The sequence below is a fragment of the Pezoporus occidentalis genome, unplaced genomic scaffold, assembly GCF_034315485.1.
Source record: "Pezoporus occidentalis ecotype Australia unplaced genomic scaffold, CSIRO_AGI_Poc_V1 ctg10, whole genome shotgun sequence".
Lineage (NCBI taxonomy): Eukaryota > Metazoa > Chordata > Aves > Psittaciformes > Psittacidae > Pezoporus > Pezoporus occidentalis.
The window spans coordinates 852,843-868,158 of record NW_026912779.1 but is presented as its reverse complement, the minus strand read 5'-3'; the positions used below and the strand labels follow the sequence as shown (position 1 = coordinate 868,158).

General features: G+C 55.7%; 1 protein-coding gene across 1 annotated transcript; it reads right to left on the bottom strand.

The window, feature by feature from the left end:
* Positions 1-8,545: 8,545 nt before the first annotated feature.
* PAX1 (paired box 1) lies at positions 8,546-15,071 on the bottom strand. Its single transcript, XM_062607787.1, has 5 exons — positions 14,833-15,071; positions 13,218-13,835; positions 12,077-12,219; positions 11,710-11,929; positions 8,546-9,232 (listed from the first exon to the last, which is right to left on the bottom strand). The coding sequence occupies exons 1-5, from the start codon at positions 14,834-14,836 to the stop codon at positions 9,141-9,143; spliced, it is 1,077 nt and encodes a 358-aa protein (XP_062463771.1). The 5' UTR covers positions 14,837-15,071; the 3' UTR covers positions 8,546-9,140.
* Positions 15,072-15,316: the final 245 nt, after the last annotated feature.

The window sequence follows — 15,316 nt, the reverse complement described above, 5'->3', positions numbered from 1 at the left end:
TCTGGGCACCCTGTGCCAGCGCCTCAGCACCCTCACAGGGAAGAGCTTCTGCCTAAGAGCTCAGCTCAGTCTCCCCTCGGGCAGGTTCAAGCCATTCCCCTTGGCCTGTCCCTCCATCCCTTGTCCCAAGCCCCTCTCCAGGTTCCCTGCAGCCCCTTTAGGCACTGGAGCTGCTCTAAGGTCTCCTCTTAAGAAGCCTTCTCTTCTCCAGGCTGAATAATGATATGTCACACTTTCTGCTTTCCCAAAACCCAGGTTTTACCAGCTATGAAGGGAAATCTGTTAGGCCTTTGTCAGAAACATTCTTTGTCATAGAGTTAAAGTACCTGACATTAGATCTTGTGCTCATGAGAAGAGATGCATCCTCACTGACTCAGTGGAGCTGCAGGGATTGCTGTCATCTTCATGTTTTAGAAGAAAAATAGGCCTATGTAGATTTAGGAATAATCTCTATTAATCCCCCAGTTCTTCAAGAAACCCTTCAAGAGTTTAGGGCTGTCCATGCATGTGAGCATCTGCAAGGTTGAAACCAAGAGATGTTTCAGCCAGCCCCAAAATGAAGAACGTAAATATGAAATATTAAAACCAGATCTGCTCTAGAGAAGAACTTTGACATTGCCACAAATCCGAAGAAGAAAGGGAAAACTCTGGCGTATAAATCCAGGATGACATCACTTTCTGAGAACCTGATGCCAAAACAGTGCTATCTTTGGGAGAGCCTCTGTGAAAGCTTTTGTCATCTTTGCCAGGTTAATATAGCTTTGAGATTGAAAGTGCTTTCATATTTATATTGAGGATGGGAGAGGGCACGTTTTCCCCAAGGGAAATACTACATTCACGTCTGTAGTATCAAGTCAAGGAACAGAAGACTTTGTCTTTGGCATCTTTGTGTAAGTCATTGATCTCCCTTCCCCAGCTTCACAAAACCCCAGCCTGGTTTGGGTTGAAGGGACCTTAAAGCTCCTCCAGCTCCAACCCCTGCTATGGGCAGGGACACCTTCCACTGGAGCAGCTCGCCCAAACGTGGTCCAGTGCCCACTGGCACACAATGGTTCTGAAAGGAGATGAAACCCCTGGTGCTCCTTGGAGGCTGAATGACGCTTCTATTTCCTGAATATATAAATATATATATATATGCAGTAAACCTTTCCCTTCAAAGGAAAGAGAAGCAACAAAATCCCATAACCGCAGTGTTCAGATAAAGGCTAATGCAGGCAGAGGATTTGCAGCCAACTTGATGCAAGCCCAGCTGATTGCTGACCTCCACAGACTGATGCTGGAGGCCAGCAGTTGCTTTCCCCCTAAAGCTTCAGGTTATAAACACCTCTCAGCACCTCCAGGAAATACAAGCCTGCTCCCCTCGCTGTCAGGCTGGATGGCTTGGATACCAAGTGACATAAATATTGCAGCCGTAGGTGCTGATGTTCGTGGGGGCTTACACAGGCAGAGTTACAACTGTGGAGCTCATTGTGGTCACCTCTGGGACACTCTGGGTAACACATCTGGTGCAGCAATATGTTGTGTCTCTCCACATAGGCAATAGTACACCAGCAGGGCTGTAGGCTCCTGGGATGTCCCGCAGGGAAGAGCAGAGCACAGCGAGCAGGCACCAGGTGAAGACTCTCCTTGGGCACTATCGTGGTCATCTATTGCTTGGTTTGGCTCAAGCTAACAGGAGTGTTCCCATTGGCATCCTAAGGGGTTAGGTTTTGAGCCAGAGATCTCTTCCTGAGAGCTTGCTCAGGAGTGGTGGGGAGGCTGGATTTTGGCTGCTCCAGTGTATTGCTGCCGTGTAAAGCGCCAAAAGAGAGTGTGGTCATGCTGTTGAAACCAGAGGGCAGGAGCCAGAAAATGCTGGGGTCAAAGACCCCAAACAAATCCCCAGATATAATCAGTGTCTGACACAAGGTAACATGACATGACATGCTGCTCTGACTTTCCAAGGTGGGGTGGGACAGGGCTTGGAGCAACCTGCTCTAGTGGAAGGTGTTGAGCAAGGGGTTTGGAACTGGATGAGCTCTAAGATCCCTTCCAACCCAAACCCATCTGGGATTCCATGATTCAATGAATCCAGGCTCACAGCAAACCCCGCTCTGTGCAGGCAAACTGACATCATGCAGGGAAAATTGGATTTGACTGGAGTGGAGCTTTTTGGATTAATGGGAACAAAGCAAGAGGGTGAAAACAATCGCTCTGACACTTCTTCAGTGACAGCTCTGTCAAAATCGATACCATCCCTTGCAAAAAAAGCCCGTTTTGACAAAATGGCATCTTCCAACAGGAAATAAATGAGGTTGAAACTGTTTCCATCAGCTCTACCTGCCCCATACATCTTTAGCACTGTTTCTTTGGTGAGCGCAGAGCGGGATGGAGCGCATTACAGCCCCCACTCAAAGACCTGCACTTTGTTACTGGAGACTCGCTGCTGGACCACATACTTGTTTTCCTTTAGAGCACGTTAAGAATCACAGAGATTTAAACCCGTCGCTCTGGTTAGAAACAAGCCGTGCCGTGGCAGGGGTGCTGCAGATGTTTGGCACAAGTACAGACTGCGGCTGCTCCCCTCAGCCGGTGCTTCGAGCCGTCCTCTGCAGCGGTGCAGAGCATCTGTGGGCTTACATATGCTTATATATACGTTTGTGCATGTATATATGCACATGCACGTACACATACATACCATACATCCCTGGAGAGGGGCTTTGGACAAGGGCCTGTAGGGACAGGCCAAGGGGAATGGCTTTAACCTGCCTGAGGGGAGACTGAGCTGAGCTCTGAGGCAGAAGCTCTTCCCTGTGAGGGTGCTGAGGCGCTGGCACAGGGTGCCCAGAGAAGCTGTGGCTGCCCCATCCCTGGCAGTGTTCAAGGCCAGGTTGGACACAGGGGTTTGGAGCAAGCTGCTCCAGTGGAAGGGGTCCCTGCCCGTGGGAGCAGGGGTTGGAGCTGGAGGAGCTTTAAGGTCCCTTCCAACCCAAACCAGGCTGGGATTCTGTGATTTATGTATCATACATACCATGTGTGTACATGCACATACATATATATGTGTATGTGTACATATACACATATACTTAGGGTCTTCCTACTGCACCAGCAGGAAAATACAGATGGACTTGGAAAATAACCAAAGAAGAGAAACTTTAGACTGATGATGTGCATTTCCTACAACTGTTATTTTCTAGGCTGTAACCTCCTTAGGGGAGGTCTTATTGGGCACCTTCACTGCAGCAGCCTATTTAGTGTGGCTCTGTAATAACCCCCCCCCAGAGGCTGTGTACACCTGGCTGAGCAGTGTGGTTGGAGATCACCCTGGCCAAAGAGCTGGCCCTCAGACGGGGTCAGTTTTCAGCCTTTACCTTGGAAAACATCCTACATGCAGCTTCCAAAATCAATTGGTTCAAATGGGTTAGGTTCTTTGTAACTAAAGCCTCCCCCTAGTAGTGCATTTGCAAGCAAACACACAAGGATACGTGCCCAGCACTTACTAGCTCCCAATAGAAGCTGCAAGCCAAACCATCATTTGCAGATTTAGAAACCTTCCCACAATTGCTTAAGTGCCTTTCGAAAATGGGAAATTTATTTGCAGATTCCTCTGGCACTTTGTAACATTTCCTCCTAATAAATAGCCTTTTGGGCCACTGGGCTTACTCGGTTTAGAGGGGGACTGGCCTGGACCCAGCCTTGCCCACCCGCACATTCCCTCTGTGCCAACTGCCATGGAGACCTTCCCCATAGTCCTTCTTTGCTGCTCCGAGGAGAAAATCCCAGCTCAAATCCTTATTTCATAGCCCAATAATAGCCCAAAGCCAAATAAGTCTTCTTGGAGAGCCTATTGAGTGGGTACTGGCGTTAGGAGCCAGCAGTTTAATGGCTAGCTCTTACATTGCCAGCACTTTCTGGGGAAGCCTCCAGATCTGGTAGGTCTCCGGGCAGAGTCTGGGAGCTTTAGATGATGCTCAGTGCAGTAAATAACATAACATGGACACTAAAGCGATTGCATCACGGGCGGCCCGCGCTCCAGACCTGAACCAAAGAAATAAATCAGTGTTTCCTCCCCGAGACCCCCCCTGTTTTCATCCTCCTCCCAGGCAGCCCCTCTCCCACCCCGCTGATTTGTGAGCTCGGCTAGATTGCAGCCAGACCACAGGTAAAGCCCTGCTGGCACGGGCAGTCCTCCAGGGCTTTCCACTCGCCAGGTTTCCCCTTCCTCATCACCCTGTGCTTGAGCGGAGCTATGGCAGATGTGTCTCCCACACCAGGGGCTATCCCAGCCCCAGCACTCACCCAACCTCATTCCAATCGCCTTAATTAAGAGCAAATACGCTTGGCAGGGGGAGAACCCAGACGCCGAGGTGATGAAACCTAAACGTGCCTCAGACGAGCATCACTACAGACGCTGATAGGCAGGGACGAGCTTTACACTCCCCAGGCTGGGTTATAGCCCGTAAGAGCTCACGCCTCTGAAACCTGGCTCCCGCTGCTGGGTCCCTCTTCTTCAGGCTGTCCGTGCCCCCCAGCTCCGGTTGCAGACCCACCTCCCGTGTGCCTGTGCTGGTTGCTGCCTGCCAGAACGCTAATGCCGTCACCCAGCAAGCGGGATCTCTGCCTCGCTTCGGCCAACCCGCCCTTTACATCCCTGCTCCAGCCTTCCCGAGGCAGTGATTTCTGGGGGGGGATTTGCCTCGGGCGCGTATCTTGGAGGGTTTTTGCACCTGAAGCTTTACAGCCCCCGAGCTGTTTCTCCACAAAGCGCTCTCTGGTTTTGCTGCTGGCCAGCAGCACGTACATGGAGGGGCTGCTCGTGGGGCAGCGTCTGCAGCTGTGTGCGGAGGAATTCACCTCCCGCCCGTCCCCAAGCGCCATCCATGACCCTTGCTTTGCTCTTGCAAAGAGACCTCTGCTTAGACCAAGCCCCGTTGTGCCCCTTGACTGAGCTGGGTGCTGATAAGATGCAGCTTATGCACAAGGATCACATCCCTCCAGTAGCATGAGGTGGGACATGGGTACCAAAAGCATATTGCCAGCCAGTAAAGGTTTCTCCTTAAGCTTTCTCACTGGGGACACTAAGCCGTGGCATCCTTGACATGCCTCAACAGGTGACAACAGGTAATAGTGGATCATCATAGAATCCCAGCCTGGTTTGTGTTGGAAGGGACCTTAAAGCTCATCCAATTCCAACCCCCTGCCACAGGCAGGGACCCCTTCCACTGGAGCAGCTTGCTCCAAGCCCCTGTGTCCAACCTGGCCTTGAGCACTGCCAGGGATGGGGCAGCCACAGCTTCACCGCTCTCAGTAATGAATTTCTTCCTTATATTTAACCCAAATCTTCAGGCCCCCGTGCCTTGCTTTCCAGTTTCCCTGCCTGCACCAGAAATGTTGCTGGGAAGGGCAACAGGGTTGAAAGACGCTTTGAGGAGCGTGGCTGTGGGTCTGTACGTGCCTCTGCATGCACACAGTGAGCTGATCCCATCCAGCAATGCCTCAGCGATAGCATCTGTGAAGATGGATAACCGAGCCAGGCTTCCTTGTGGAAACTCCGCTCTCACAGCAAAGCGCAGTGGGGAAAGGAAGCTCCCAGCTTCCAGACGAAACCCAGAGTTAAATGCAGCGGCTGAAACAATCCCCAAAGAAGTGGTTTTTTTTAATGAGAAAGTCCCCTCTCTGGTCATCACTGTCACAGCCGCGTTTAAAGGCTACCAACAGCCAGGCGCTCAAGGGAAGAGCAGAAACCAGAAGCGCGGCTGCTCAGCCACCCGCTGTCACCCAGCGCGCTTCACCCGCTGCCTGCTCCTGCCTGCCCTGCAGCAGCACCCCCGGACCGGCACCGCCGCTCCTGGTGCCCCCTCAGGTACCCCAAAGGCACCCGCAGCAGAGCAGGTTCCTGCCGTGCCCGGCACCCGCTGCGGGGACCGGGTCTGCTCCCGGCTGCGGCCGCGGCTGCTGCTTGCGGAGCAATGGGGTCTCCCTCTGGTGGCAAAGCCCGCCCGAGGTGCGCGGCCGCAGCAGGCAGGGATGGGGCTGTGGGACAGCGGAGTTGGCTTCCAGCTGCGTCCCGTGGACTTGCAGGGGTTCCCAGGATGTCCCGGGCAGCACCACTGGCACCAGCTTCCTGTAGGAGCCAACGCAGGACCATGCACGATGCATCTCATCAGACATTGCATCCCATCACGCAGTGCATTCTGTCACACAGTGAGTCCCATCACACACTGCATCTCATCACACCCTGCATCCCATCACACCCTGCATCTCACCACATGCTGCATCCCATCACATGCTGCATCCCATCACACGCTGCATCCCATCACACGCTGCACCCCATCACACGCTGCATCCCATCATACGCTGCACCCCATCACACGCTGCATCCCATCACACGCTGCATCCCATCACACCCTGCATCCCATCACACGCTGCATCCCATCACACCCTGCATCTCATCACACGCTGCATCCCATCACACCCTGCATCCCATCACACACTGCATCCCATCACACGCTGCATCCCATCATACACTGTATCCCTTCACAGTCTACATCCCATCACACCCTGCATCCCACCACACAATGCATCCTATTAAACCGTATATACCATTACATTATGCAGCCCATTACACAGCACATCCCAGCACATGATGCATCCCATCACACACTGTGTCACGTCATGCAATGCATTCCAGCGCACGGTTCATCCCATTGTGCCATACATCAAATGACGTGATACATCCCATCACATGCTGTATTCCATCACACGCTGTGTCCCACTATCACACGGATGGAGCCCAGTCTCATCGCCAAGGCTGGATCCCCAGGCTGGGCACACGGTGCTTTGCCCACATGCAATGCTCCTCAGCTGCCTGCACCCAGCAAGCACTTGCACAGGGATGTCTTTGCCTTGGGGCTGCAGCGGATGCAAAGCATCGAGCTGTTGTTCGGGAATTTTGGCAGGTTCCTGACAGCCCTGGAAGGGGATAACTCAGGCACTGGCACACCACCCCAGCAGGATGCTCATTAAAAGGATTGGGCTCTGTGCTATGTCTCTGTCCAGCCCCAGCACTCGTGTCTTCCTCATCCCATCCCATCCGAGCCCCAGTCCCATCTCCACGGAGTGTGGAAGCATCCTGCATGGGATGGGGGAGATGAGGAATCACATCTGGGTCCCACTCGCCAGGGTGCTGTGGATCCAGCATATACCAGTGTGAGTATGGGGTGCTGGGAGGCGGGGGTCAGGGCATAGCGAGCCCTGAAACACAAGGGCCCAGGCATTAGGAACCAGAAGGTGCTGCAGGGCTAGAGGTGGCCGGCAGAACAGCACAGCCACCTGTGGGGCACAGCACAGCCACCTGTGGGGCTCAGCACTATGTTTTCAGGCTATTCCAGCGTTTTTACAACAGGTTGCCCCCATGGTGATGGGCATTCTCACTTACTCATCCCTCTGCAGTGTAGGAGCTCGGCGTGGATGAGCTCCAGCTCCTAGAAGCAGCTTCTCCCAGCTCCCCAGCAGCAGGGCTTCCTGGCAGCCCTACACAGAGGACAGACTCCTTCCTTCAGGCTCATGAGCAGCAAGGTCTCAGCGCTGGGGACTGAAGGGATCTGACTTCCCAGAGGAGCAGAATCCTGGGAGAGGCCTGGCTGGGGCTGTCCCCGTGTTGCCCTTTCCCCCTGGGGAGGGTTGCATTGCCCAGGCTGCAGGGTGGACAGCGGCCACGTGTGCTGCGTCCCGGCTTTAGGGGTGCTGCTGTCAGTCATGGTCGCCGAGGCTGTTCTGCTACAAACTGGAACACAGCTGCAAGGGGATGAACCTGGCAGGGACCAGCCACCAGGCTCCTGTTTCAGGTGACTCCTCCATGCTCGCATCAGTGACAGTCTGCTGGCCCTGGTACAAGCGCTGTCGCCTGCTTAAAACCCCCTCCTTTCCCTCCTGTGCTTTGTACTCGGATGCAAAGACCAGCTCTGTCTGGAGGCTTTGCAGCAGCAGAGGCAAAACCGAGTTTTGCCACCCCGAGGTTGAAGGCAAAATAGTTTCCTGGGGTGGGATGTCAAATGTGGCATCATCCATGTGTGTCCCCCCCATCCCTCCCACAAAGACATGCTCTCTGCTAAAAGCCAGGCCTGTATTCTCCTGCCAGGACATTTCCTCCCTGCCCCGCTGTAGGACCTTCCCCTTCTCCAGACAATGAAGGGACCGAAGCCAATGGCAGCGGCTGGTGGAGCCAGGGAATGCAAAAGCCCAGTGGAGCCCATCCTGAATGCGCCCCAGCCGGCTGGACAGGAGAGGGATAACACAGCCCAGCACCTGCCCACCTCCCTGCTGGCACCCAGAGCTGGCCCCACAGCACCAGGACTCACCCCGTGAGGCCACAACCCCCCCAGTGCAGGAGAACCCCAAATCTGAGCAGCAAGGAGACATGAGGAGCAGGGCTGCAATGCACCCACAGCAACCCAGGCTCAGCACAGGGCGATCCCACCCAGCCAAGTGCCCCGAGTCCCCCGCCGATGCGGACACAGGGTGAAGCGATGGTGCTCAGCCGGGTGCCAAGGGAAGCAGGGAGCTGCGTGTGCCCACGGGAGTCACTTTTATTAAGGCTTGTTATAAAAATAGATCACGCACCGCCGTGGCACATTTGTCCATGTCTGCCCCGGGGCAGGGGCTCTGGGGGGCTCCAATGGGGAGGGCTCCATCACACGGCTGCAGCCTGGGGAAGCCAGAAACCCTTCCTTGGAGGAAACACGCTCCCTTGGCCCCTAACGGAGCTGCGGTGCTCCTGGCACTGTCTTGGCATGGAGGCGTTTGCTGCCCTGCATCCAAGTCTTCAGAAGGAGAAAGAAAAACTGAAAGCAAGGGGGGGGGGAACAATACAAAGAAGGAAGATTGAGTCTCCTCTGTCACCCCTTTCTGAGGTAAAGTGTCCAGCCAGCGTGAGCAAACATCCCAACCGTGCTTCCCTGCACTGGGAATTGCAGGGGGACGATGGCACCTCTCAGCACACAGGCTACTCCTCATCCCAACAGGCACCTTCTGGGGGGGGTGGCACTTTGGGCACAGTTTGACGGCACTTTGGGCACAGCTCGGTGGCACTCCAGGCTTCCGTTACAGTTTGCATGTGCTTATTCCAAGAGTCACTGTCTCCAGCCTGCTGCTCGGTGGCTCTAGGAAGAGGAGGCTGGGATAGAGAGTCCATGGATGGTGTTTAGAGAGTCTGAAGATTTCCCCACGGGACTGGTAGGTTTTCTGTCCACCACTGCAAGAGAAGGGAAAAAGAATGCAACAGGAAGGCAGCGGATTGATGGACTCCAAGCACATCACTGCAGTCACATCTACACACACATGGGCCTTCCTCCAACAGCCCCCCCAAGAACAATGGGCTCCCCAACCCTTCTCCCCAGGCAAGGCACCCCATATTGGAACTCTATGGGAACTGGAGAGGAAAGGGGTGGATGTAGATGCCAAATAATGGTGGTAAGGACAGGCACTCTCGCCATTGCCGTGGGGCCAGCTCTGCCTGGGGGGGTGACCCAGGCCCACCCCAGCCACACACAGAACACATCCCATGGACTCCCTTAAAGCCTGGGGCTGCAGTGGCCTGGGAGGGACTGTGTCACCAGCACCAGGAAGGAGAATGGATCTGGACGCTGTGCCAGCTGTGGTCAGCCTCCTGCTGAGCTCCTCCCCATCCCTGGCTCATCCCAGGCACAACCTGGCCACAGAAAGCATCATGGTGCAGGGTCAGAGGCTGGCCCAGGCCCAGAGGATCCCCACACACAGGCTTTGGAAGATGGGACACGGAAGGTCCTGGGGCTGCTGCAGGCATCGGGATGAGCAGGAAGGGTTTTCTGAGGAAATAAGGGCTGTGAAGTCAGAAAAGTTCTGAATTGCAGAGTGAAACTGCTGAGTTTGTCTTTATTTTCACTTTCTTTCTTTCCTTCCTTCTCTCCTTTTTTCCCTTCTCTCCTTTTTTTCCCTTCCCTCCTTTCCTTTCTTCCCTTCTCTCTGTCCTTCCCTTCCCTCCTCCTTGCCTTCTTTTCCTTCTCCTCTCTTTTTCCTTCCCCTCTCTTCCTTTTCCTTATCTCCCTTTTTCCCCCTCTCTCCTTCCTGCCTTCCCTCCTCCTTTCCTTCTTTTCCCTTCCCTCCTTTTGTTCCCCCTTTCCCTCTCTTCCCCTCTCTCTGTCCCTTCCCCTCCCTCTCCCCGCAAGATGCCGACGCGGGGCAGCACCGAGCCGGAGCCCGGCGGCTCCTCGGGAGCGGAGCGGAGCATGGCCCCGGGGCTGCTCCGTTCTTCCTCCAGCCCTCCTCGGGCCCGGGGGGAACGGTTCTTCCCATAGTCCCGTATTTGGGTTGTGGCAGGTAAGGAGCGGAACCAGAAAAGCGATTCGAACGGAACTGAAAAGAAAATCAGCTTTTAAAGGGGAAAAAAAAAAAAAAAAAGGCACAAAATTAAAAAAAAAAAAAACTAAAAAATTAAGACAATTTTCTTTTTTTTAATATTTTTTTTAAAAAAAAGCCCAAAACGCAAAACCAAGAAAACCACAAAGGTTTGAAGGAAGTCCATGGGCCTTTCGGCAAAGACAGCTTGAAGTCAGAAAACTAGCTCCAAGTCACTTAAAATACCTCGAAAATCACATTAAATCCCCGCAGTCATCTCTCCTCCGTTTTCTTCCTCCTTTCCTTCCTTACTCCTTTCTTTTCCCTTTCCTTTCTCACACTCTGTTCCCCTTTTGTATTTTCTTTCCCAAATAATTGGTTTACAATTATCCGTTTTCACCCATTGGCACTCGCAATAGCTCAGCCCCAGCACAGCTGATGCTCTAACCCGCAGCAGGTTGCCTGCTTTAGAAAAGGCAAAGGGCGTGTGTGTATATATATAAATACATATATACACATATACATGCATATAAAATAAAGCCATAAAATAATATCAAATAAACAAAAATGTAAAACCCCAGAAAGCCAACAATAAAGAAATGAACTAATGAGCGGGAAATTAATCGCAAATGTGGACGAGAATAGCGAATCTAATACCGCGCAAGAGGAGAAGGACATCGCCGAGGGGTTTATACCCACAACAGCTGAGATGGGAGCTTTAAATCGAAAGCGCCTATCAAGGAAACGAACCTCGCTCCCATAAATGAGACGAAACAATTAAGGGGAGGTAAAAGGAACGCCCCAATTAATGCCTCGGGTATACGAACGCTCGATTCAACTTCAACCCCCTCCCTGTGCCTGGCATAGGGAGTTTAAATACTCCCCAAAGCGGAGGATCTATAACATTAAGAGCGTCCAGCCCGGGTCGGACTGGGGGAAAGGGCCCCGATGTGAGGGGAGGGGGACACAAATTCCGCCGAGAAGGCTATCCCTGCCCGGGATGGAGGGGATAATGGAAAGCGGAGGATTGGCCTCAAATCCTCTCGCTTCTCTATACAGGCGCAAATAACGAGGGAAAACGGGGTTCCAGGTTGCGAGCCAGACGGGAACCACCGTCGGGGGTACTGGCAGCTCACGGCTCTCAGGGGAAGCCGGGGGCACCGGGTTTGCCCGCGGCCGCCAGCCTATCTGAGCACCCCGATAACACCGGGGAGTGGGGGGCAATATCACCGGTACCGGAAATATCCAGCGGGATAACCCTCTCCTGGGGACCCGCTCACCCCCTTCCTCCGTTTCTGCCCCTCTTGCTGAGGCCCCGGGGAGCCCGCACCCCCCGGTGCGTGTCCCCCGTCTCACCTTCCCTCCCGGGCTGCTTGAACGCCATCGCCGCGGCCAGGTCGCCGCCGTGGGTCGCCACGCCGGGGCCGTGGTGGGCCAAGGGGCTGCCCTGCGGCTGCCAGGGGTGCCCCGGGGGGATGTAGCCGCCGGGTGGGCCGCCGTAGACGCCGTGTTGGTTGGACGGGGGGTAGGCGCAGGCTGGGAGGAAGCTGCCCACCGACGACAGCCCCGGGGCCGGCTGCGGACAGGCAGAGAAACGCGTCGGGGACGGAGCACGAAACGGGCGCTGTCGGGGTTACCCCCACGGGGAGGTGGAGGGCGGAGGAGGAAAGGGAGCAACGGGAAATGCCCGTGCCCGTCCGCCCTGTGTGTGTCCAGCAGTTACCTGCGGGTATTTGATATCTCCCTCCATGGCAGCCTTGTCGATGCCGTTGACTGCCTGGCCCGGGGGAAACGCCGTCCTGTTCACGCTGGGCCAGTCTTCCATTTTGGGGGGGTAGGCAGACCCCTCTGTGCCAGCCAGAGCCCCTGCGAAGGAGAGCACGGACACCCCGTCAGCGTTACACCCCACTTCGGCCCCGGAGCAGGGATTTGGGGTGAAACATGGGGAAACAACGGTTTGCAAGTGCCCGTTCATGTAAACCCGATGAGGAGAGAGGGCGCAGATCCACCTCGCCTCCCAGTCCCTGCCGGCACCCTAGGGATACAGCCCGCTCCCCGCTAGAAGGCCCGGGAAAGGCTGGGATTCGGTGATTTAGATGCACCCTGTTTGGGGGAACTTGATGTGTTGTATTCCCCCCCAAAAAAAAACACGGTCTCTCTGCTCACCCCCCGGTCGCTTCCACGTTCCCTATAATTTAGGAGGCCCAATTTCTCTTCTGACGAAGGAGATTTATAAAAGTGACATTGGAATTTTAAAGATAAATGATTATGCACGGAGGGAAACGCATGCGGTTGATTTACCCGGGCTTTTGGAAGGATAAAAGGACCCGCATTTCTCCCTCTCCCATCCTCCACGTCCCGTCCCGTCTGTCACCCTCGGAGCCGGCTGGGCAGGCGGGCCGAGGCTCGGGCCACGGGGATGGGAGCTGAAGGGGCGCCGGGCCTTCTCCCGGTTTGGTTTTCAGGAAAACCAGAGCGAACTCTCGGGGGAGATCCCGGGGAACACAGCGCCCGTTCTCCGAGAGTCTCGCCGCCTTCTTCCCCCCTCCTCTTTTTCCTCTCCCGGGTTGGTTTTCTCCCCCCTTTTTACCCCCCTTCCATGTTTTATTTTCCCCTTCGCAAAGGGAAATTCAGGCTCCGAATTTGCGGTCGGCAATCTATCATCCCTGAGAAAATATTTTCCACATTTTTCATAAAAAGTTCAAGATGTCTGAGCCTCGCCGCATCTCCCCCATCCTCCCCTTTCTCTTTCCCTCCCCTCCCGCCCCGTCCTTCCCGAGCGGGATGCTCCCAGCCAAAGAATCAAAAATAGAATTAAAGCAAATAAAGCCGGGGGGTGCTGGGGGGTGATGCTCGATACCCACCCGTCTGCTCCACGAAGGTGCGGATGCCCAGGATGTTGGTGACGGAGTGCGCCGAGGGCCAGGAGCGGGGCAGCCCGACGTGGGGAGCGCCGGGGTGAGCCCCCACCTTGGCTGCGGTCGAGGCCATGGGGCCGGGGTATGGGTACTGGTAGATGGGGCTGTAAGGCAGGGCGGGCTGGGGGGGCGGCTGTTTGCTACCCTCGAAGGGGCCGGGCTGCGAGAGGCTGCCGATTTTGTTGCGCAGGATCCTGCTGATGGAGCTGACCGAGGGCACGTTGTACTTGTCGCAGACGCCGTCCGCCAGCAGCCGGTCGCGGATCTCCCAGGCGAAGATGCCGGGGTCGCCTTGCTTGTAGTCACGGATGTGCTTGACCACGGCCGGGGTGGTGACCCGCGGTTTGCTGCCGCCGATGGCCCCGGGCAGGATGGAGCCCGTCTCGTTGTAGCGGGCCAGGATCTTGCTGACGCAGCCGTGCGAGACGCGGAGCTGGCGGCTGATGTCGCAGGGCCGGATGCCGAGCTGCGCCAGCTCCACGATCCGCAGCCGCACCGCGTTCGGCAGCGGCCGCCCGTTGACGAAGACACCTCCCAGCTGGTTCACCTCCCCGTAGGTGTGCTCTGCACGGGCCGGACGCCGCGTTACCGACCACCGAGACACCGAGCAACGCGATACCGACCGGCGGCCCGCGAGGAGCAGGAGGCGGCGGGGACGAGAGGGGATGGGGACGGGGACACTGCGCCAGTCGCGGCCCGCCCCGCAGGTCTAGGAAAGGAAAAGAGGGGCAAAGGGGAAGGGAAAAAGGGGAGAAGGAGAAAGGAAAGGAAAAGGAAAAGAAAAAGGAATTAAAAAAAGGAAAAAGGGAAGGAAAAAGAAGAGGGGAAAAGAGAGAAAAAGAAAAAGGAGAAAGAAGAGGGAAAACGGAAAAGAAACTTGAAAATAAAATTGAAATAAAAATTGAAAAAATGGAAACGAATTAAAAATAACAAGAGAGAAAGGGAGAAAGAAAAAGAAAAAGAAACACAAGCAGGAAGAAAGGAAAGGAGAAATGAACGGGGGGGGGAGAGAAATAAAGACAGGAAAACGAAGGACAACAAAAAAGAAATAAAAGAGGGTGAGCAGAAAGAAAATAGGTGAAAAAGAAGTGGAGAGGGGGGAGAATAAGAAAAGACGGGGAAAAAAAGAAAGAACAGATTAAAAAAGGAGGAATAAAAAGAGATTAAAAATGGAGGAAAAGAGACAGAAAAAAGGATGGCGAAAGAAAAGAAAAAAAGAGGGGAAAAGACAGGAAAAAGAGAACTTAAAAAGGCAGCGGTGGAAAGGCCGGAAAAAAAAAAAAAAAAAAAGGAGAAACAACGAGAACTGGAGAAAGAACCGAAAGAAAAGAGCGGAGCGAAAGCGGAGGAAGGGAGCGCGGAGGAAAGGGGAGCCGAGCTCCCTCCCAGCCGGGCACGTCGTGCCGGACCCCCGCCCGCCGCCACGACGGCCCGGAGCGCCGCGCCGAAACCGGGGTCCCGTCCGTGCCCCGGCAGCCACGGGGCCCCGGGGGCTCCCCTCACCCCCCAAACCCCGCCGCGGAGCCCGAACCGGAGCCCTCCCCTCTCCCGCCCGCCTTACCCATCGCCCGGCGCCGGGGCAGCGCCGCTCCGCCCGGGGAGGGGGCACCGCCTGCCCGCCGCGCCGCAGCCCCAGCCCCGGCCCCGGCATAGACGGGCCCCCGGAGCGGCGGAGCGCGGCCCGGCTGGGCTGGGCGGGCGGCGGGGGTGTCCTGGCGGCTCCGGGCCGGTTTCCCCCGCCGCTACTTGGGATCAATTTGACGTGGGGAACACGTCAATCCCGGCCGTCACGGCCGCGGGACGCCCATTGGCTCCCGCGCCGCCCCTAAATGGCCGCTGCCGCCGCTCCCCAGCGCTAAGGGGGGGAACGGGACGGGTTGGGACGGGAGGGGCCGGCACCCTCCGCCCCCCCTCCCCCCCCATGCCCCTCTCCAAGCCCGCTTTAGGGCTGCGGGGAGGCAGAGAGGGGTCGATACCCCCCCCCCCCCCAGTTTGAGCCACACAGTCCGTCCGTCCGTCCCCCCCCCGCCGTCCTTCCCACGGGG

What these genes read in the sequence shown, in the direction of transcription:
- PAX1 (XM_062607787.1), bottom strand. An exon ending in CACCTTCGTGGAGCAGACGG is followed by an intron (nt 12,220 to 13,217) that starts GTGGGTATCGAG and finishes TCTCCTTCGCAG; the next exon opens with GGGCTCTGGCTGGCACAGAG. An exon ending in CAAGCAGCCCGGGAGGGAAG is followed by an intron (nt 9,233 to 11,709) that starts GTGAGACGGGGG and finishes CTTCTCTTGCAG; the next exon opens with TGGTGGACAGAAAACCTACC.